This window comes from Engystomops pustulosus, chromosome 2 (genome assembly GCF_040894005.1).
Source record: "Engystomops pustulosus chromosome 2, aEngPut4.maternal, whole genome shotgun sequence".
NCBI lineage: Eukaryota > Metazoa > Chordata > Amphibia > Anura > Leptodactylidae > Engystomops > Engystomops pustulosus.
Genome location: NC_092412.1, coordinates 262,876,310 through 262,899,793, shown reverse-complemented (window position 1 = coordinate 262,899,793; position 23,484 = coordinate 262,876,310). Strand labels below are relative to the sequence as shown.

The window sequence follows — 23,484 nt, the reverse complement described above, 5'->3', positions numbered from 1 at the left end:
GTGTAATCAGACCTCACACTGCTGTGCTCTGTGCTCTCTGCAGCCAGTGTTATGTATTGTCCCTGGAGAGATGTGTAATCAGACCTCACGCTGCTGTGCTCTGTGCTCTCTGCTGCCAGTGTTATGTATTGTCCCTGGAGAGATGTGTAATCAGACCTCACACTGCTGTGCTCTGTGCTCTCTGCAGCCAGTGTTATGTATTGTCCCGGGAGAGATTTATCAGAACCAGTGCAGTGTCCTGTGTAGTGCGCAGGGGGCCCCAGATTCATGGATTGTGGCGCCCCCTGCACTGCTCCAGCAGAATGCATCATTGTTGTTGTGGTGCCCGGTCAGTAATAAATGTGGCGCACGGTCAGTAATAAATGTGGCGCACGGTCAGTAATAAATGTGTCATACTCGGGCTCAGCAGTAACAGCCGCTTTAGCTGCACATATTTCCTGTCTTGTCGGACAAAGAGCAACCGCGACACAAAACTGGCGCAGACACTGTAATGTGTGGCCATTTGGCCCCCTGTGTTGCGCCGCTAGCATTTGGCCCCCTGTGTTGCGCCGCTAGCATTTGGCCCCCTGTGTTGCGCCGCTAGCATTGGGCCCCCTGTGTTGCGCCGCTAGCATTGGGACCCCTGTGTTGTGCCGCCTGCATTGAGGCCCCCTGTGTTGTGCCGCCTGCATTGAGGCCCCCTGTGTTGTGCCGCCAGCATTGGGGCCCCCTGTGTTGTGCCGCCTGCATTGGGCCCCCTGTGTTGTGCCGCCTGCATTGAGGCCCCCTGTGTTGTGCCGCCTGCTTTGGGCCCCCTGTGTTGTGCCGCCTGCTTTGGGCCCCCTGTGTTGTGCCGCTAGCATCGGGTCCCCTGTGTTGCGCCGCTCTTCTCTGCTGCAGAGTATCGCACTCTGTCTACTCTGCAGATTCTTCTTCCCTCAAATTTTCTCCGTTTGTTCTGATGAAATTTTACTTGATCTTTTGTAAAAATAAAATGTCTGAAGGGAAGACCCCGGCGCTGAGCTTTCCACGTGAGCGGCCACGCATCTCCCTCGGTTAGGCTGCGGCTTGTGCCTGGAGATGTTGACTTCACTTCATTTGTCTTCAGCCGGAGCAGCAATCACAATGAGCTTAGCGCCGATCCTCAGCTCCAAAAATAACCCGGAGAGGTGACAAATGTCCCCGACCTCAGCCCGACTCCCACATCCCGCTCCGCACTCCATTTACTCCATTGTTTGGGGGGAATTAAATCTTCTCGGATCACAGGATGTTCTGCTTGTCGTACGGGCAGAGCGGAGAACTGATCCAGGAGCAGCATAAGACGCAGAGAGCGCCCCCCGCAGGATGCTCCCCCCACATCCCCTTCCTCTGACCACACACACGGGTCATCTGACCTACACATCTTTCTCTACCCTACTTGTACAAGGGGGGAATAAGTACCATATTTTTTGGACTATAAGATGCACCCCAGGTTTGGTCGATTCACATACACACATAACTACTACATCCCTTCACTCACACACACACTGCTCCACTACATCCCTTCACACACACACATATAACTACTACATCCCTTCACTCACACACACACTGCTCCACTACATCCCTTCACTCACACACACTGCTCCACTACATCCCTTCACTCACACACACACAGCTCTGCTACATCTTTTCACTGGAACACATAGCACTTCTACATCCATTGACCCGCACACATACTGATCTTCTCCAGATTTTTCTGGTTTCGGGGCTGTCATTGGGCAACATTAAGTTTTAGTGCATCCATAGATATTGTATTGGGTTTGGTCTGGAAGCCACCACCCATCTTCATGCTGGAAGACCCAGCCACCACCCATCTACATGCTGGAAGACCCAGCCACCACCCATCTTCATGCTGGAAGACCCAGCCACCACCCATCTTCATGCTGGAAGACCCAGCCACCACCCATCTTCATACCGGAAGACCCAGCCACCACCCATCTTCATACTGGAAGACCCAGCCACCACCCATCTCCATGCTGGAAGACCCAGCCACCACCCATCTACATGCTGGAAGACCCAGCCACCACCCATCTACATGCTGGAAGACCCAGCCACCACCCATCTACATGCTGGAAGACCCAGCCACCACCCATCTTCATGCTGGAAGACCCAGCCACCACCCATCTTCATGCTGGAAGACCCAGCCACCACCCATCTTCATACCGGAAGACCCAGCCACCACCCATCTTCATACTGGAAGACCCAGCCACCACCCATCTCCATGCTGGAAGACCCAGCCACCACCCATCTACATGCTGGAAGACCCAGCCACCACCCATCTACATGCTGGAAGACCCAGCCACCACCCATCTACATGCTGGAAGACCCAGCCACCACCCATCTTCATGCTGGAAGACCCAGCCACCACCCATCTTCATGCTGGAAGACCCAGCCACCACCCATCTCCATGCTGGAAGACCCAGCCACCACCCATCTTCATACCGGAAGACCCAGCCACCACCCATCTTCATACTGGAAGACCCAGCCACCACCCATCTTCATACCGGAAGACCCAGCCACCACCCATCTTCATACTGGAAGACCCAGCCACCACCCATCTCCATGCTGGAAGACCCAGCCACCACCCATCTACATGCTGGAAGACCCAGCCACCATCCATCTTTATGCTGGAAGACCCAGCCACCATTCATCTTCATGCCGGAATACACAGCCACCACCCATCTTCATGCTGGAAGACCCGGCCACCGCCCATCTCCATGCTGGAAGACCCAGCCACCACCCATCTCTATGCTGGAAGACCCAGCCACCACCCATCTCCATGCTGGAGGACCCTGCCACCACCCATCTACATGCTGGAAGACCCAGCCACCACCCATCTTCATGCCGGAAGACCCAGCCACCACCCATCTTCATGCCGGAAGACCCGGCCACCACCCATCTTCATACCGGAAGACCCAGCCACCACCCATCTCCATGCTGGAAGACCCAGCCACCACCCATCTCCATGCTGGAAGACCCAGCCACCACCCATCTCCATGCTGGAAGACCCAGCCACCACCCATCTCCATGCTGGAAGACCCAGCCACCACCCATCTTCATGCTGGAAGACCCAGCCACCACCCATCTCCATGCTGGAAGACCCAGCCACCACCCATCTCCATGCTGGAAGACCCAGCCACCACCCATCTTCATGCTGGAAGATCCAGCCACCACCCATCTCCATGCTGGAAGATCCAGCCACCACCCATCTTCATGCCGGAAGACCCAGCCACAATCCATCTCTATGCTGGAGGACCCAGCCACCACCCATCTTCATGCTGGAAGACCCAGCCACCACCCATCTTCATGCCGGAATACACAGCCACCACCCATCTCCATGCTGGAAGACCCAGCCACCACCCATCTCCATGCTGGAAGACCCGGCCACCACCCATCTTCATGCTGGAAGACCCAGCCACCACCCATCTTTATGCCAGACGACCCAGCCACCACCCATCTACATGCTGGAAAACCCGGCCACCACCCGTCTTCATGCTGGAAGACCCAGCCACCACCCATCTCCATGCTGGAAGACCCAGCCACCACCCATCTTCATGCTGGAAGACCCAGCCACCGCCCATCTTCATGCTGGAAGACCCAGCCACCACCCATCTTCACGCTGGAAGACCCAGCCACCACCCATCTTCATGCCTGAAGACCCAGCCACCACCCATCTTCATGCTGGAATACACAGCCACCGCCCATCTCCATGCTGGAAGACCCGGCCACCACCCATCTCCATCCTGGAATACACAGCCACCACCAATCTCCATGCTGGAAGACCCGGCCACCACCCATCTCCATCCTGGAAGACCCAGCCACCACCCATCTTCATGCTGGAAAACCCGGCCACCACCCATCTTCATGCTGGAAGACCCAGCCACCACCCATCTTCATGCTGGAAAACCCGGCCACCACCCATCTTCATACTGGAAGACCCAGCCACCACCCATCTTCATGCTGGAATACACAGCCACCACCTATCTTCATACTGGAAGACCCAGCCACCATCCATCTTCATGCTGGAATACACAGCCACCACCCATCTTCATGCTGGAAGACCCAGCCACCACCCATCTTCATACTGGAAGACCCAGCCACCACCCATCTTCATGCTGGAATACACAGCCACCACCCATCTTCATGCTGGAAGACCCAGCCACCACCCATCTACGTGCTGGAAGACCCAGCCACCGCCCATCTCAATGCTGGAAGACCCAGCCACCACCCATCTCCATGCTGGAAGACCCAGCCACCACCCATCTACATGCTGGAAGACCCAGCCACCACCCATCTACATGCTGGAAGACCCAGCCACCACCCATCTTCATGCTGGAAGACCCAGCCACCGCCCATCTCCATGCTGGAAGACCCAGCCACCACCCATCTCCATGCTGGAAGACCCAGCCACCACCCATCTACATGCTGGAAGACCCAGCCACCACCCATCTTCATGCTGAAAGACCCAGCCACCACCCATCTCCATGCCGGCAGACCCGGCCACCACCCATCTCCATGCTGGAAGACCCAGCCACCACCCATCTTCATGCTGGAAGACCCAGCCACCACCCATCTCCATGCTGGAAGACCCGGCCACCACCCATCTCCATGCTGGAAGATCCAGCCACCACCCATCTCCATGCTGGAAGACCCAGCCACCACCCATCTTCATGCTGGAAGACCCAGCCACCACCCATCTCCATGCTGGAAGACTCAGCCACCACCCATCTTCATGCTGGAAGACCCAGCCACCACCCATCTCCATGCTGGAAGACCCGGCCACCACCCATCTCCATGCTGGAAGATCCAGCCACCACCCATCTCCATGCTGGAAGACCCAGCCACCACCCATCTCCATGCTGGAAGACCCAGCCACCACCCATCTCCATGCTGGAAGACCCAGCCACCACCCATCTCCATGCTGGAAGACCCAGCCACCACCCATCTCCATGCTGGAAGATCCAGCCACCACCCATCTCCATGCTGGAAGACCCGGCCACCACCCATCTCCATGCTGGAAGACCCGGCCACCACCCATCTCCATGCTGGAAGACCCAGCCACCACCCATCTCCATGCTGGAAGATCCAGCCACCACCCATCTCCATGCTGGAAGACCCAGCCACCACCCATCTCCATGCTGGAAGACCCAGCCACCGCCCATCTCCATGCTGGAAGACCCAGCCACCACCCATCTCCATGCTGGAAGACCCAGCCACCACCCATCTCCATGCTGGAAGATCCAGCCACCACCCATCTCCATGCTGGAAGACCCAGCCACCACCCATCTCCATGCTGGAAGACCTAGCCACCGCCCATCTCCATGCTGGAAGACTCAGCCACCACCCATCTTCATGCTGGAAGACCCAGCCACCACCCATCTCCATGCTGGAAGACCCGGCCACCACCCATCTCCATGCTGGAAGATCCAGCCACCACCCATCTTCATGCTGGAAGACTCAGCCACCACCCATCTTCATACCGGAAGACTCAGCCACCACCCATCTTCATGCTGGAAGACCCAGCCACCACCCATCTCCATGCTGGAAGACCCAGCCACCACCCATCTCCATGCTGGAAGACCCAGCCACCACCCATCTCCATGCTGGAAGACCCAGCCACCACCCATCTCCATGCTGGAAGACCCAGCCACCACCCATCTTCATGCTGGAAGACCCAGCCACCACCCATCTTCATGCTGGAAGACCCAGCCACCACCCATCTTCATGCTGGAAGACCCAGCCACCACCCATCTCCATGCTGGAAGACCGAATTTTTGTGATCCTTGACCCCATTTATTCCCCCTTCAATACTGTGCAGTCGCACCCCCCCCCCCTCCTTATGTTTGGGACTGTGTTCTTGGGGTTGTCCTCATAATTATTTCTCCTCCAAACACAGAAATACCAGATTGTTCAGTTAGTGCCTCGTCTGGGTAACGTGCCTGTACATGTGCCGGCGGGGGCCGGGGGATGGTGTGTTATTCCTGGTAGTGTTGTGTTACTGTAGTTCTCTGACCTGGAGCGCATGTACTGAGGTGCTTGCACCAGTTTTCTATCAGGCTTTATACCTTCTTCAATGTGTAGACTCCTCGCACAGGTATGTAAGAAGCGTCCGCGCCACTTTTGTGTCGCAACCACATTATACCCGAAGAGACACACATTTTTTCCCCTGAAGGCACGTCGGGTGCTCAGCCAAACCGTGCGCCACATTTATCATGCAAAGTCCAAAATAGGTGTGTCACACTCCCCATGGTAAAGAGGCCCCCCAAAAATGTGGTGCCCTCTGCTGGAGCAGTGCAGGGGGCACCAGAATAATATGCACCAGAAATCCACACACTGCACATAGTACACACTGCAAATAGTACACAGGACACTGCAAATAGTACACAGGACCCTGCACATAGTACACAGGACCCTGCACATAGTACACAGGACACTGCACATAGTACACCCCCTGCACATAGTACACACACTGCACATAGTACACCCCCCTGCACATAGTACACACACTGCACATAGTACACCCCCTGCACATACTACACCCTGCACATAGTACACCCCCTGCACATAGTACACACTGCACATAGCGCACACCCCCTGCACATACTACACCCTGCACATAGTACACCCCCTGCACATAGTACACACTGCACATAGTACACAGGACCCTGCAAATAGTACACAGGACCCTGCACATAGTACACAGGACACTGCACATAGTACACCCCCTGCACATAGTACACAGGACCCTGCACATTGTACACAGGACCCTGCACATTGTACACATGACCCTGCACATAGTACACAGGACCCTGCACATAGTACACAGGACCCTGCACATAGTACACACTGCACATAGCACACAGGACACCTGCACATAGTACACAGGACACCTGCACATAGTACACAGGACACCTACACATAGTACACAGGACACCTGCACATAGTACACAGGACACCTGCACATAGTACACAGGACACTGCACATAGTACACAGGACACCTGCACATAGTACACAGGACACCTACACATAGTACACAGGACACCTGCACATAGTACACAGGACACTGCACATAGTACACAGGACCCTGCACATAGTACACACTGCACATAGTGCACAGGACCCTGCACATAGTACACACTGCACATAGTACACAGGACCCTGCACATATTACACCCCCTGCACATAGTACACACTGCACATAGTACACAGGACCCTGCACATAGTACACAGGACCCTGCACATAGTACACCCCCCCCCCTGCACATAGTACACACACCCTGCACATAGTACACACACCCTGCACATAGTACACAGGACCCTGCACATAGTACACAGGACCCTGCACATAGTACACAGGACCCTGCACATAGTACACAGGACCCTGCACATAGTACACTGCACATAGTACACAGGACACTGCACATAGTACACACTGCACATAGTACACAGGACCCTGCACGTAGTACACACTGCACATAGTACACAGTACACACTGCACATAGCACACAGTACACACTGCACATAGTACACAGGACACTGCACATAGTACACAGGACCCTGCACATAGTACACAGGACCCTGCACATAGTACACAGGACACTGCACATAGTACACACTGCACATAGTACACAGGACCCTGCACATAGTACACACTGCACATAGTACACGGGACACTGCACATAGTACACAGGACCCTGCACATAGTACACACTGCACATAGTACACAGGACCCTGCACATAGTACACACTGCACATAGCACACAGGACCCTGCACATAGTACACAGGACACTGCACATAGTACACAGGACCCTGCACATAGTACACAGGACCCTGCACATAGTACACAGGACACTGCACATAGTACACACTGCACATAGTACACAGGACCCTGCACATAGTACACACTGCACATAGTACACAGGACCCTGCACATGGTACACACTGCACATAGTACACACTGCACATAGTATACAGGACCCTGCACATAGTATACAGGACACTGCACATAGTACACAGGACCCTGCACATAGTACACAGGACCCTGCACATAGTACACCCCCTGCACATAGTACACAGGACACTGCACATAGTACACCCCCTGCACATAGTACACACCCCCTGCACATAGTACACACCCCCTGCACATAGTACACACCCCCTGCACATAGTACACACACCCTGCACATAGTACACACACCCTGCACATAGTACACACACCCTGCACATAGTACACCCCCTGCACATAGTACACAGAACACTGCACATAGTATACAGGACCCTGCACATAGTATACAGGACACTGCACATAGAACACAGGACCCTGCACATAGTACACAGGACACTGCACATAGTACACATCCCCTGCACATAGTACACCCCCTGCACATAGTACACACCCTGCACATAGTACACCCCCTGCACACAGTACACACTGCACATAGCACACAGTACACACTGCACATAGTACACAGGACACTGCACATAGTACACAGGACCCTGCACATAGTACACAGGACCCTGCACATAGTACACAGGACACTGCACATAGTACACACTGCACATAGTACACAGGACCCTGCACATAGTACACACTGCACATAGTACACGGGACACTGCACATAGTACACAGGACCCTGCACATAGTACACACTGCACATAGTACACAGGACCCTGCACATAGCACACAGGACCCTGCACATAGTACACACTGCACATAGTACACAGGGTACTGCACATAGTACACAGGACCCTGCACATAGTACACACTGCACATAGCACACAGGACCCTGCACATAGTACACAGGACACTGCACATAGTACACAGGACCCTGCACATAGTACACAGGACCCTGCACATAGTACACAGGACACTGCACATAGTACACACTGCACATAGTACACAGGACCCTGCACATAGTACACACTGCACATAGTACACAGGACCCTGCACATGGTACACACTGCACATAGTACACACTGCACATAGTATACAGGACCCTGCACATAGTATACAGGACACTGCACATAGTACACAGGACCCTGCACATAGTACACAGGACCCTGCACATAGTACACCCCCTGCACATAGTACACAGGACACTGCACATAGTACACCCCCTGCACATAGTACACACCCCCTGCACATAGTACACACCCCCTGCACATAGTACACACCCCCTGCACATAGTACACACCCCCTGCACATAGTACACACACCCTGCACATAGTACACACACCCTGCACATAGTACACCCCCTGCACATAGTACACAGAACACTGCACATAGTATACAGGACCCTGCACATAGTATACAGGACACTGCACATAGAACACAGGACCCTGCACATAGTACACAGGACACTGCACATAGTACACATCCCCTGCACATAGTACACCCCCTGCACATAGTACACACCCTGCACATAGTACACCCCCTGCACATAGTACACCCCCTGCACATAGTACACCCCCTGCACATAGTACACCCCCTGCACATAGTACACCCCCTGCACATAGTACACTCCCTGCACATAGTACACCCCCCCTGCACATAGTACACCCCCCCTGCACATAGTACACCCCCTGCACATAGTACACCCCCTGCACATAGTACACACCCCCTACACATAGTACACACCCCCTGCACATAGTACACACCCCCTGCACATAGTACACAGGACCCTGCACATAGTACACAGGACCCTGCACATAGCACACACACCCTGCACATAGCACACACACCCTGCACATAGTACACAGGACCCTGCACATAGTACACACTGCACATAGTACAAAGGACCCTGCACATATTACACCCCCTGCACATAGTACACACTGCACATAGTACACAGGACCCTGCACATAGTACACAGGACCCTGCACATAGTACACCCCCCCCCCCCCTGCACATAGTACACACACCCTGCACATAGTACACACACCCTGCACATAGTACACAGGACCCTGCACATAGTACACAGGACCCTGCACATAGTACACTGCACATAGTACACAGGACACTGCACATAGTACACACTGCACATAGTACACAGGACCCTGCACATAGTACACACTGCACATAGTACACAGTACACACTGCACATAGCACACAGTACACACTGCACATAGTACACAGGACCCTGCATATAGTACACAGGACCCTGCACATAGTACACAGGACCCTGCACATAGTACACAGGACCCTGCACATAGTACACTGCACATAGTACACAGGACACTGCACATAGTACACACTGCACATAGTACACAGGACCCTGCACATAGTACATACTGCACATAGTACACAGTACACACTGCACATAGCACACAGTACACACTGCACATAGTACACAGGACACTGCACATAGTACACAGGACCCTGCACATAGTACACAGGACCCTGCACATAGTACACAGGACACTGCACATAGTACACACTGCACATAGTACACAGGACCCTGCACATAGTACACACTGCACATAGTACACAGGACACTGCACATAGTACACAGGACCCTGCACATAGTACACACTGCACATAGCACACAGGACCCTGCACATAGTACACACTGCACATAGTACACAGGGTACTGCACATAGTACACAGGACCCTGCACATAGTACACACTGCACATAGCACACAGGACCCTGCACATAGTACACAGGACACTGCACATAGTACACAGGACCCTGCACATAGTACACAGGACCCTGCACATAGTACACAGGACACTGCACATAGTACACACTGCACATAGTACACAGGACCCTGCACATAGTACACAGGACCCTGCACATAGTACACAGGACCCTGCACATAGTACACAGGACACTGCACATAGTACACACTGCACATAGTACACAGGACACTGCACATAGTACACAGGACCCTGCACATAGTACACACTGCACATAGTACACAGGACCCTGCACATGGTACACACTGCACATAGTACACAGGACCCTGCACATAGTATACAGGACACTTCACATAGAACACAGGACCCTGCACATAGTACACAGGACCCTTCACATAATACACAGGACCCTGCACATAGTACACCCCCTGCACATAGTACACAGGACACTGCACATAGTACACCCCCTGCACATAGTACACACCCCCTGCACATAGTACACACCCCCTGCACATAGTACACACCCCCTGCACATAGTACACACACCCTGCACATAGTACACACACCCTGCAGATAGTACACCCCCTGCACATAGTACACAGGACACTGCACATAGTATACAGGACCCTGCACATAGTATACAGGACACTGCACATAGAACACAGGACCCTGCACATAGTACACAGGACACTGCACATAGTACACATCCCCTGCACATAGTACACCCCCTGCACATAGTACACACCCTGCACATAGTACACCCCCTGCACATAGTACACCCCCTGCACATAGTACACCCCCTGCACATAGTACACTCCCTGCACATAGTACACCCCCCCTGCACATAGTACACCCCCCCTGCACATAGTACACCCCCTGCACATAGTACACCCCCTGCACATAGTACACACCCCCTGCACATAGTACACACCCCCTACACATAGTACACACCCCCTGCACATAGTACACACCCCCTGCACATAGTACACAGGACCCTGCACATAGTACACCCCCTGCACATAGTACACCCCCTGCACATAGTACACAGGACCCTGCACATAGTACACCCCCTGCACATAGTACTCACTGCACATAGTACACACCCCCTGCACATAGTACACACCCCCTGCACATAGTACACAGGACCCTGCACATAGTACACCCCCTGCACATAGTACACAGGACCCTGCACATAGTACACACCCCCTGCACATAGTACACAGGACCCTGCACATAGTACACCCCCTGCACATAGTACACCCCCTGCACATAGTACACCCCCTGCACATAGTACACACCCCCTGCACATAGTACACCCCCTGCACATAGTACACCCCCTGCACATAGTACACCCCCTGCACATAGTACTCACTGCACATAGTACACAGGACCCTGCACATAGTACACCCCCTGCACATAGTACTCACTGCACATAGTACACAGGACCCTGCACATAGTACATCCCCTGCACATAGTACACACCCTGCACATATTACACCCTAGGCCTCCCCAGGCCTCAGTGTTGTCCTGTCTTGCAGCCAGCCTCCAGATGTTGTATAAGCTGAAGACGTCCAAGGTGTTTGAGAAGCTGAAGTCGGGGGAGGGGAAGACGGGGTCAGAGATCGTGGAGGACGACCCCTTCGCCATCCAGATGATGACCTGGTGTCCGGAGAGCAGAATCTTCTGTGTGGCCGGAGTGTCAACCTACGTCATCGTCTACAGGTTCAGCAAACACGAGGTGGTGACAGAGATAGCGGTAAGTGATTATACACACAGTGATGTCACAGTACAGGGATAATACACACAGTGATGTCACAGTACAGGGATAATACACACAGTGATGTCACAGTACAGGGATAATACACACAGTGATGTCACAGTACAGGGGATAATACACACAGTGATGTCACAGTACAGGATAGTACACACAGCGATGTCACAGTACAGGGATAATACACACAGTGATGTCACAGTACAGGGATAATACACACAGTGATGTCACAGTACAGGGATAATACACACAGTGATGTCACAGTACATGGATAACACACACAGTGATGTCACAGTACAGGGATAATACACACAGTGATGTCACAGTACAGGGGATAATACACACAGTGATGTCACAGTACAGGATAATACACATAGTGATGTCACAGTACAGAGATAATACACACAGTGATGTCACAGTACAGGGATAATACACACAGCGATGTCACAGTACAGGGATAATACACACAGTGATGTCACAGTACAGGGATAATACACACAGCGATGTCACAGTACAGGATAATACATACAGTGATGTCACAGTACAGGGATAATACACACAGCGATGTCACAGTACAGAGATAATACACACAGTGATGTCACAGTACAGGGATAATACACACAGCGATGTCACAGTACAGGGATAATACACACAGTGATGTCACAGTACAGGGATAATACACACAGTGATGTCACAGTACAGGGATAATACACACAGCGATGTCACAGTACAGGATAATACATACAGTGATGTCACAGTACAGGGATAATACACACAGTGATGTCACAGTACAGGGATAATACACACAGTGATGTCACAGTACAGGGATAATACACACAGTAATGTCACAGTACAGGGATAATACACACAGTAATGTCACAGTACAGGATAATACACACAGTGATGTCACAGTACAGGGATAATACACACAGTGATGTCACAGTACAGGGATAATACACACAGTGATGTCACAGTACAGGGATAATACACACAGTGATGTCACAGTACAGGCATAATACACACAGCGATGTCACAGTACAGGGATAATACACACAGCGATGTCACAGTACAGGGATAATACACACAGTGATGTCACAGTACAGGGATAATACACACAGTGATGTCACAGTACAGGGATAATACACACAGTGATGTCACAGTACAGGGATAATACACACAGTGACGTCACAGTACAGGGATAATACACACAGTGATGTCACAGTACAGGGGATAATACACACAGTGATGTCACAGTACAGGGATAATACACACAGTGATGTCACAGTACAGGGATAATACACACAGTGATGTCACAGTACAGGGATAATACACACAGTGATGTCACAGTGCAGGGATAATACACACAGTGATGCCACAGTACAGGGATAATACACACAGCGATGTCACAGTACAAGGATAATACACACAGTGATGTCACAGTACAGGGATAATACACACAGTGATGTCACAGCACAGGGATAATACACACAGTGATGTCACAGTACAGGCATAATACACACAGCGATGTCACAGCACAGGGATAATACACACAGTGATGTCACAGTACAGGCATAATACACACAGCGATGCCACAGTACAGGGATAATACACACAGCGATGTCACAGTACAAGGATAATACACACAGTGATGTCACAGTACAGGGATAATACACACAGTGATGTCACAGTACAGGGATAATACACACAGTGATGTCACAGTACAGGGATAATACACACAGTAATGTCACAGTACAGAGATAATACACACAGTGATGTCACAGTACATGGATAATACACACAGTGATGTCACAGTACAGGGATAATACACACAGTGATGTCACAGTACATGGATAATACACACAGTGATGTCACAGTACAGGGATAATACACACAGTGATGTCACAGTACAGGGATAATACACACAGTGATGTCACAGTACAGGGATAATACACACAGTGATGTCACAGTACAGGGATAATACACACAGTGATGTCACAGTACAGGGATAATACACACAGAGATGTCACAGTACAGGGATAATACACACAGTGACGTCACAGTACAGGGATAATACACACAGTGATGTCACAGTACAGGGATAATACACACAGTGATGTCACAGTACCGGGATAATACACACAGTGATGTCACAGTACAGAGATAATACACACAGTGATGTCACAGTACCGGGATAATACACACAGCGATGTCACTGTACAGAGATAATACACACAGCGATGTCACAGTACAGAGATAATACACACAGTGATGTCACAGTACAGGGATAATACACACAGTGATGTCACAGTACAGGGATAATACACACAGTGATGTCACAGTACAGAGATAATACACACAGTGATGTCACAGTACAGGGATAATACACACAGTGATGTCACAGTACAGAGATAATACACACAGTGATGTCACAGTACAGAGATACTACACAGTGATGTCACAGTACAGAGATAATACACACAGTGATGTCACAGTACAGGGATAATACACACAGTGATGTCACAGTACAGGGATAATACACACAGCGATGTCACAGTACAGAGATAATACACACAGTGATGTCACAGTACAGGGATAATACACACAGTGATGTCACAGTACAGGGATAATACACACAGCGATGTCACAGTACAGAGATAATACACACAGTGATGTCACAGTACAGGGATAATACACACAGCGATGTCACAGTACAGGGATAATACACACAGCGATGTCACAGTACAGAGATAATACACACAGTGATGTCACAGTACAGGGATAATACACACAGTGATGTCACAGTACAGGGGATAATACACACAGTGATGTCACAGTACAGGGATAATACACACAGTGATGTCACAGTACAGGGATAATACACACAGTGATGTCACAGTACAGAGATAATACACACAGTGATGTCACAGTACAGAGATAATACACACAGTGATGTCACAGTACAGAGACAATACACACAATGATGTCACAGTACAGAGATAATACACACAGTGATGTCACAGTACAGGGGATAATACACACAGTGATGTCACAGTACAGGGATAATACACACAGTGATGTCACAGTACAGGATAATACACACAGTGATGTCACAGTACAGGATAATACACACATCGATGTCACAGCACATGGATAATACACACAGTGATGTCACAGTACAGGGATAATACACACAGTAATGTCACAGTACAGAGATAATACACACAGTGATGTCACAGTACAGGGATAGTACACACAGTGATGTCACAGTACAGGGGATAATACACACAGTGATGTCACAGTACAGAGATAATACACACAGTGATGTCACAGTACAGAGATAATACACACAGCGATGTCACAGTACAGAGATAATACACACAGTGATGTCACAGTACAGGGGATAATACACACAGCGATGTCACAGTACAGAGCTAATACACAGTGATGTCACAGTACAGGGATAATACACACAGTGGTGTCACAGTACAGGGATAATACACACAGTAATGTCACAGTACAGGGATAATACACACAGTAATGTCACAGTACAGGGATAATACACACAGTGATGTCACAGTACAGAGATAATACACACAGTGATGTCACAGTACAGGGATAATACACACAGCGATGTCACAGTACAGGGATAATACACACAGTGATGTCACAGTACAGGGATAATACACACAGCGATGTCACAGTACAGAGCTAATACACAGTGATGTCACAGTACAGGGATAATACACACAGTGGTGTCACAGTACAGGGATAATACACACAGTAATGTCACAGTACAGGGATAATACATACAGTGATGTCACAGTACAGAGATAATACACACAGTGATGTCACAGTACAGGATAATACACACAGTGATGTCACAGTACAGGGATAATACACACAGTGATGTCACAGTACAGGATAATACACACAGCGATGTCACAGTACAGGGATAATACACACAGCGATGTCACAGTACAGGGATAATACACACAGTGATGTCACAGTACAGGGATAATACATACAGTGATGTCACAGTACAGAGATAATACACACAGTGATGTCACAGTACAGGATAATACACACAGTGATGTCACAGTACAGGGTGGAGGTTGCTCGGGGGCAGGATGTGTCTGTAGTATAACATTACCACTGATGGTCTGGGTTCTGCCTGTGACTGACATGATTCCTCTTAATGTTTCCTGTAAGTCCCTAGAAGTTCGGCTTCCGTATGAGGTTGAGGACATCATGACCCCTGACCCGGACAGCATCGCTCCCTTCCCAGAACCTCTGTCTTCCAGGAGCAGAAACCTGGCAGGCAGCGCCAACACCATGACCACAGAGGGGCCCCTAAAGGACAGTATCCCCTGTCTGAGGTGAGGTCTGGGGTATCCTCTGGGTGAGGTGCGGGGTATCCTCTGGGTGAGGTGCGGGGTATCCTCTGGGTGAGGTGCGGGGTATCCTCTGGGTGAGGTGCGGGGTATCCTCTGGGTGAGGTGCGGGGTATCCTATAGGTGAGGTGTGAGGTGCGGGGTATCCTCTGGGTGAGGTGCGGGGTATCCTCTGGGTGAGGTGCAGGGTATCCTCTGGGTGAGGTGCAGGGTATCCTCTGGGTGAGGTGCGGGGTATCCTCTGGGTGAGGTGCGGGGTATCCTCTGGGTGAGGTGCGGGGTAGCCTCTGGGTGAGGTGCGGGGTATCCTATAGGTGAGGTGTGAGGTGCGGGGTATCCTCTGGGTGAGGTGCGGGGTATCCTATAGGTGAGGTGTGAGGTGCGGGGTATCCTCTGGGTGAGGTGCGGGGTATCCTCTGGGTGAGGTGTGGGGTATCCTCTGGGTGAGGTGCGGGGTATCCTCTGGGTGAGGTGCGGGGTATCCTCTGGGTGAGGTGCGGGGTATCCTCTGGGTGAGGTGCAGGTTATTGGGGTATCCTCTGGGTGAGGTGTGGGGTATCCTCTGGGTGAGGTGCGGGGTATCCTCTGGGTGAGGTGCGGGGTATCCTCTGGGTGAGGTGCAGGTTATCGGGGTATCCTCTGGGTGAGGTGCGGGGTATCCTCTGGGTGAGGTGCGGGGTATCCTCTGGGTGAGGTGCGGGGTATCCTCTGGGTGAGGTGCGGGGTATCCTCTGGTTGAGGTGCGGGGTATCCTCTGGGTGAGGTGCGGGGTATCCTCTGGGTGAGGTGCAGGTTATCGGGGTATCCTCTGGGTGAGGTGCGGGGTATCCTCTGGGTGAGGTGCGGGGTATCCTCTGGGTATCCTCTGGTCGAGGTGCGGGGTATCCTCTGGTCGAGGTGCGGGGAATCCTCTGGTCGAGGTGCGGGGTATCCTCTGGTCGAGGTGCGGGGTATCCTCTGGTCGAGGTGTGGGGTATCCTCTGGGTGAGGTGCAGGGTATCGGGGTATCCTCTGGGTGAGGTGCGGGGTATCCTCTGGGTGAGGTGCGGGGTATCCTCTGGGTGAGGTGCAGGTTATCGGGGTATCCTCTGGGTGAGGTGCGGGGTATCCTCTGGGTGAGGTGCGGGGTATCCTCTGGGTATCCTCTGGTCGAGGTGCGGGGTATCCTCTGGTCGAGGTGCGGGGAATCCTCTGGTCGAGGTGCGGGGTATCCTCTGGTCGAGGTGCGGGGTATCCTCTGGTCGAGGTGTGGGGTATCCTCTGGGTGAGGTGCAGGGTATCGGGGTATCCTCTGGGTGAGGTGCGGGGTATCCTCTGGGTGATGTGCGGGGTATCCTCTGGTCGAGGTGCGGGGTATCCTCTGGGTGAGGTGCAGGGTATCGGGGTATCCTCTGGGTGAGGTGCGGGGTATCCTCTGGGTGAGGTGCTGATTGGAGCAGAGTACACTGGGTGCTGATGATTTGGGATATTCTGGGATGACCCCTCCTCCGTGTATAGTGCGGGGTATCCTCTGGGTGAGGTGCAGGGTATCGGGGTATCCTCTGGGTGAGGTGCAGGGTATCGGGGTATCCTCTGGGTGAGGTGCGGGGTATCCTCTGGGTGAGGTGCGGGGTATCGGGGTATCCTCTGGGTGAGGTGCAGGGTATCGGGGTATCCTGTGGGTGAGGTGCTGATTGGAGCAGAGTACACTGGGTATCACTGGGTGCTGATGATTTGGGATATTCTGGGATGACCCCTCCTCCGTGTATAGTGCGGGGTATCCTCTGGGTGAGGTGCGGGGTATCGGGGTATCCTCTGGGTGAGGTGCGGGGTATCGGGGTATCCTGTGGGTGAGGTGCTGGGTGATTGGAGCAGAGTACATTGGGTGCTGATGATTTGGGATGTTCTGGGATGACCCCTTCTCCGTGTATAGTGCGGGGTATCCTCTGGGTGAGGTGCGGGGTATCGGGGTATCCTCTGGGTGAGGTGCGGGGTATCGGGGTATCCTGTGGGTGAGGTGCTGGGTGATTGGAGCAGAGTACACTGGGTATCACTGGGTGCTGATGATTTGGGATATTCTGGGATGACCCCTCCTCCGTGTATAGTGCGGGGTATCCTCTGGGTGAGGTGCGGGGTATCCTCTGGGTGAGGTGCGGGGTATCGGGGTATCCTCTGGGTGAGGTGCGGGGTATCGGGGTATCCTGTGGGTGAGGTGCTGGGTGATTGGAGCAGAGTACACTGGGTATCACTGGGTGCTGATGATTTGGGTTACTCTGGGATGACCCCTCCTCCATGTATAGTGCGGGGTATCCCCTGGGTGAGGTGCGGGGTATCCTCTGGGTGAGGTGCGGGGTATCCTCTGGGTGAGGTGCAGGGTATCCTCTGGGTGAGGTGCAGGGTATCCTCTGGGTGAGGTGCAGGGTATCCTCTGGGTGAGGTGCAGGGTATCCTCTGGGTGAGGTGCGGGGTATCCCCTGGGTGAGGTGCAGGGTATCCTCTGGGTGAGGTGCAGGGTATCCTCTGGGTGAGGTGCAGGGTATCCTCTGGGTGAGGTGCAGGGTATCCTCTGGGTGAGGTGCAGGGTATCCTCTGGGTGAGGTGCAGGGTATCCTCTGGGTGAGGTGCGGGGTATCGGGGTATCCTGTGGGTGAGGTGCTGATTGGAGCAGAGTACACTGGGTATCACTGGGTGCTGATGATTTGGGATATTCTGGGATGACCCCTCCTCCGTGTATAGTGCGGGGTATCCTCTGGGTGAGGTGCGGGGTATCGGGGTATCCTCTGGGTGAGGTGCGGGGTATCCTCTGGGTGAGGTGCAGGGTATCCTCTGGGTGAGGTGCGGGGTATCGGGGTATCCTGTGGGTGAGGTGCTGATTGGAGCAGAGTACACTGGGTATCACTGGGTGCTGATGATTTGGGATATTCTGGGATGACCCCTCCTCCGTGTATAGTGCGGGGTATCCTCTGGGTGAGGTTCGGGGTATCGGGGTATCCTCTGGGTGAGGTGCGGGGTATCGGGGTATCCTGTGGGTGAGGTGCTGGGTGATTGGAGCAGAGTACATTGGGTGCTGATGATTTGGGATATTCTGGGATGACCCCTTCTCCGTGTATAGTGCGGGGTATCCTCTGGGTGAGGTGCGGGGTATCGGGGTATCCTGTGGGTGAGGTGCTGGGTGATTGGAGCAGAGTACACTGGGTATCACTGGGTGCTGATGATTTGGGATATTCTGGGATGACCCCTCCTCCGTGTATAGTGCGGGGTATCCTCTGGGTGAGGTGCGGGGTATCCTCTGGGTGAGGTGCGGGGTATCGGGGTATCCTCTGGGTGAGGTGCGGGGTATCGGGGTATCCTGTGGGTGAGGTGCTGGGTGATTGGAGCAGAGTACACTGGGTATCACTGGGTGCTGATGATTTGGGTTACTCTGGGATGACCCCTCCTCCATGTATAGTGCGGGGTATCCCCTGGGTGAGGTGCGGGGTATCCTCTGGGTGAGGTGCGGGGTATCCTCTGGGTGAGGTGCAGGGTATCCTCTGGGTGAGGTGCAGGGTATTTTCTGGGTGAGGTGCAGGGTATCCTCTGGGTGAGGTGCAGGGTATCCTCTGGGTGAGGTGCGGGGTATCGGGGTATCCTGTGGGTGAGGTGCTGGGTGATTGGAGCAGAGTACATTGGGTGCTGATGATTTGGGATATTCTGGGATGACCCCTCCTCCGTGTATAGTGCGGGGTATCCCCTGGGTGAGGTGCGGGGTATCCCCTGGGTGAGGTGCGGGGTATCCTCTGGGTGAGGTGCAGGGTATCCTCTGGGTGAGGTGCAGGGTATCCTCTGGGTGAGGTGCAGGGTATTTTCTGGGTGAGGTGCAGGGTATCCTCTGGGTGAGGTGCAGGGTATCCTCTGGGTGAGGTGCGGGGTATCGGGGTATCCTGGTGGTGAGGTGCTGGGTGATTGGAGCAGAGTACATTGGGTGCTGATGATTTGGGATATTCTGGGATGACCCCGCCTCGATGTATGGTTCGGGGATCTGATGCTCGGAGATCACAGTTATTAGCGGAGGCGCAGGAGGCGTCGCTGAGTGGCCTGATAACCGCGCGGCGCTGGCAGAGAGCTGAAGGCTGTAATTTACCAGCAATTACAGGATTATTGGTAGCGGCGCTGACAAAGCCGTCCGTGTCGTCCTAATCTCCCGCATTCGGCTTTCCTCTATTTGTTGAAACAACATTTCATTCTCTAATTTTAGGTTCCAGGATTTTTTTCTGTTGATTTTTCTACATAAATCTGTTTGTTCAGCAATTATTCCCGGAAGTCCGGAGGAATCATCGCTGATACAGACACGGGAAATAGATCTGCCCCTTATCACTGACAAACTACACAGAAAAGGCAGTGGGGGGGAAACTAAGTGCCCACTTACCTCCTGTAGGTAGGTAGATATAAGCCAGCAGCTGACAACCCACCGTCCCTGATGAATTATCAATGAATTATGAATATCGTCAACTAGTGGGACCATCTCTATAACAGCAGAAGCTCTGGCAGGTGCTGATAATCACCCTCACCTGTTGGATTGATCATCAGCCAGTGTGACCACCACTATGAGAGCAGAAGTTCTACACTGGCCCGACAGAGTTCACCTACTTTTTTGTGCTGCACCTTACAACATATGGCGTGCAACACACTTATGTCTGACTTTGCATGATAAATTTGGTGCATGGTCGCAATGAGCTCCGAAACGCACCCTGATTTGTGTTGAATGAGGCCTAGTGCAGGGGGCGCCACTTCTTAAATACCTCTGCAAGGAGTGTACCCTGAAAAAATGGTTCAAAGTCCAAAAGAAAACTGGCGCAGGGCCCTTAGTAAATGTGCCCCATTATTCACAAGTGGAGAACATTGAAGAGTAACCATCATTTCCACTAATTTTTAATATTGGGGGGAGGGGGGGGGGGGGTTGTGAGCATTTTTCTAATATCCTTCATTTAGAAATTCTGCTTAGTTTGTAAAGAATCGGTCTGCAATGTTCCTTAGTTACAATGTTACTTCTCTGTTGCTATGACAAATCTCTCTACAGGCCTGAAGACGGGTCTCTCTCTCCTCTGCTGTTGGTTACACAGCTTTGAGCGGTGAGATATCCCTTTCTGCTCTCTCCTGTCTTCTTCTGTTTGTTACAGAAAGTTAATCCTTCCTTCTCAGAGCTGTGTAACCACACACAGGGAGATTAGATGGGAGACACACACTGTACAGGCTGGGATACGCATCTCTTGAATTATTTTACAAACTAAGCAGAATTTGTTAATGGACAATATTAGAAAAGTGTTCACCACACTCCGACGCACGCAATAGAAGAAATTATCTCAAATAATGCTTTAAGGAGAGCGGACAATTACCCCAGGTGCCGACTTAGTGGGAAATGTCTATTCTAGCTGCAAACGTCTAGTTTTTAATGCGATATCTACATAGGTGTATAAAGGCCCCAAAAACCACCACTGTGGCCCATTGTGTTTGGTAACTGTGTAAGAAGCTAATGGATGTTTAGAAAACCCTTGAAAACCCTTGTTCCAGTTTTCTAGCACAGCTGAAAAGAGTTTGGCTGATTAGAGAAGCTATAAAACTGACCTTCCTTTCAGCTGGTTGAGAATCTGGAGCATCACATTTGTTTGTTCTATGAAACTCTCACAAAGACCAGAAAAAAAGAACTTTCATGTAAATCTCGATAGTCTATTCTTGTTCTTCATAATGAAGGCCATTCCATGCGACAAATTGCCAAGAAACTGAAGATTTCCTACAACGGTGTGTACAACTCCCTTCAGAGGAGAGCACAAACAGGCTCTAACCAGAGTAGAAAGAGAAGTGGGAGGCCCCGCTTCACAACTAAGCTACAAGACAAGTACATTGCAGTCTGTAGTCTGAGAAACCAGTAATTACCCCCTTGGTAATTGAACGAGCCGCCCACGGCTCGGCTATAGGCCGGGTGATAATAAGGGCTGGAGCTGGCGAGCACTAACCTGTAGGGGTGCAAAATTAAAGTGCACTTTGGGTGAAGTGCTTGGGTATGTGCATGGTAGGGGAGACAAGCCACCCACTGTCCTGGCTGTAGGAACCATGGTTGGTATTGGACTAAATGACATAAATTAGGACAATACAGTTGGTAGCCATGGCCCTTAAACCTACTGTTTTCGTGGTGTCGTGGTGTCATGTCCTGTAAGCCACTCCTTGCACCAAGGCCTGAAATTTGTCCGAAGACACATCACCCAGGTGGCATAATCACAGACATATAAAGTACATACAGTACACTGGTATACCTGCCATCTGATGGTCTTACTCTTAGTCTATGACGTCTAAGTGTCACTGCTTGGCGGTAGGTAGCACAATGGGTAAACTGCTTCGACAAATGTTACATAACTTTTAGTAGCAAATAGGAATGTCCTTTTCCTGTAAAGAAAAGGTATGATAGTCCTCATGATATTAAATGAAAGTCCTTTAACCTGGAAGGTAAGACATAAAGTTAGGGCATTGAAATCAATATCAAATGTCCATTTCTTGCGAAAGAAGGTGTAATATTGAAGCAGCAATACGAAGGCTGTCCTTTTTCCTCACAGTGTAGCGACTCTCAGTCTCCCAGAGGGCTCAAATACATCCATTCGTCCATTCTCTGGGCACAGTCCTTGTAGAAGGGGAAAAAGCAAAGGATCATCTCT

The 23,484-nt window shown here is 51.7% G+C and overlaps 1 protein-coding gene across 12 annotated transcripts in view; it reads left to right on the top strand.

Moving 5' to 3' along the window:
• Positions 1 to 23,484, top strand: part of STXBP5L (syntaxin binding protein 5L) — a 746,575-nt gene that overhangs the window by 644,453 nt on the left and 78,638 nt on the right. For all 12 annotated transcript variants that reach the window (XM_072139024.1, XM_072139025.1, XM_072139028.1 and 9 more), the window contains 2 exons: positions 12,199 to 12,416; positions 16,641 to 16,807. In XM_072139024.1, the coding sequence (XP_071995125.1) occupies positions 12,199 to 12,416; positions 16,641 to 16,807 (385 nt within the window). The remainder of the gene's footprint in view (positions 1 to 12,198; positions 12,417 to 16,640; positions 16,808 to 23,484) is intronic.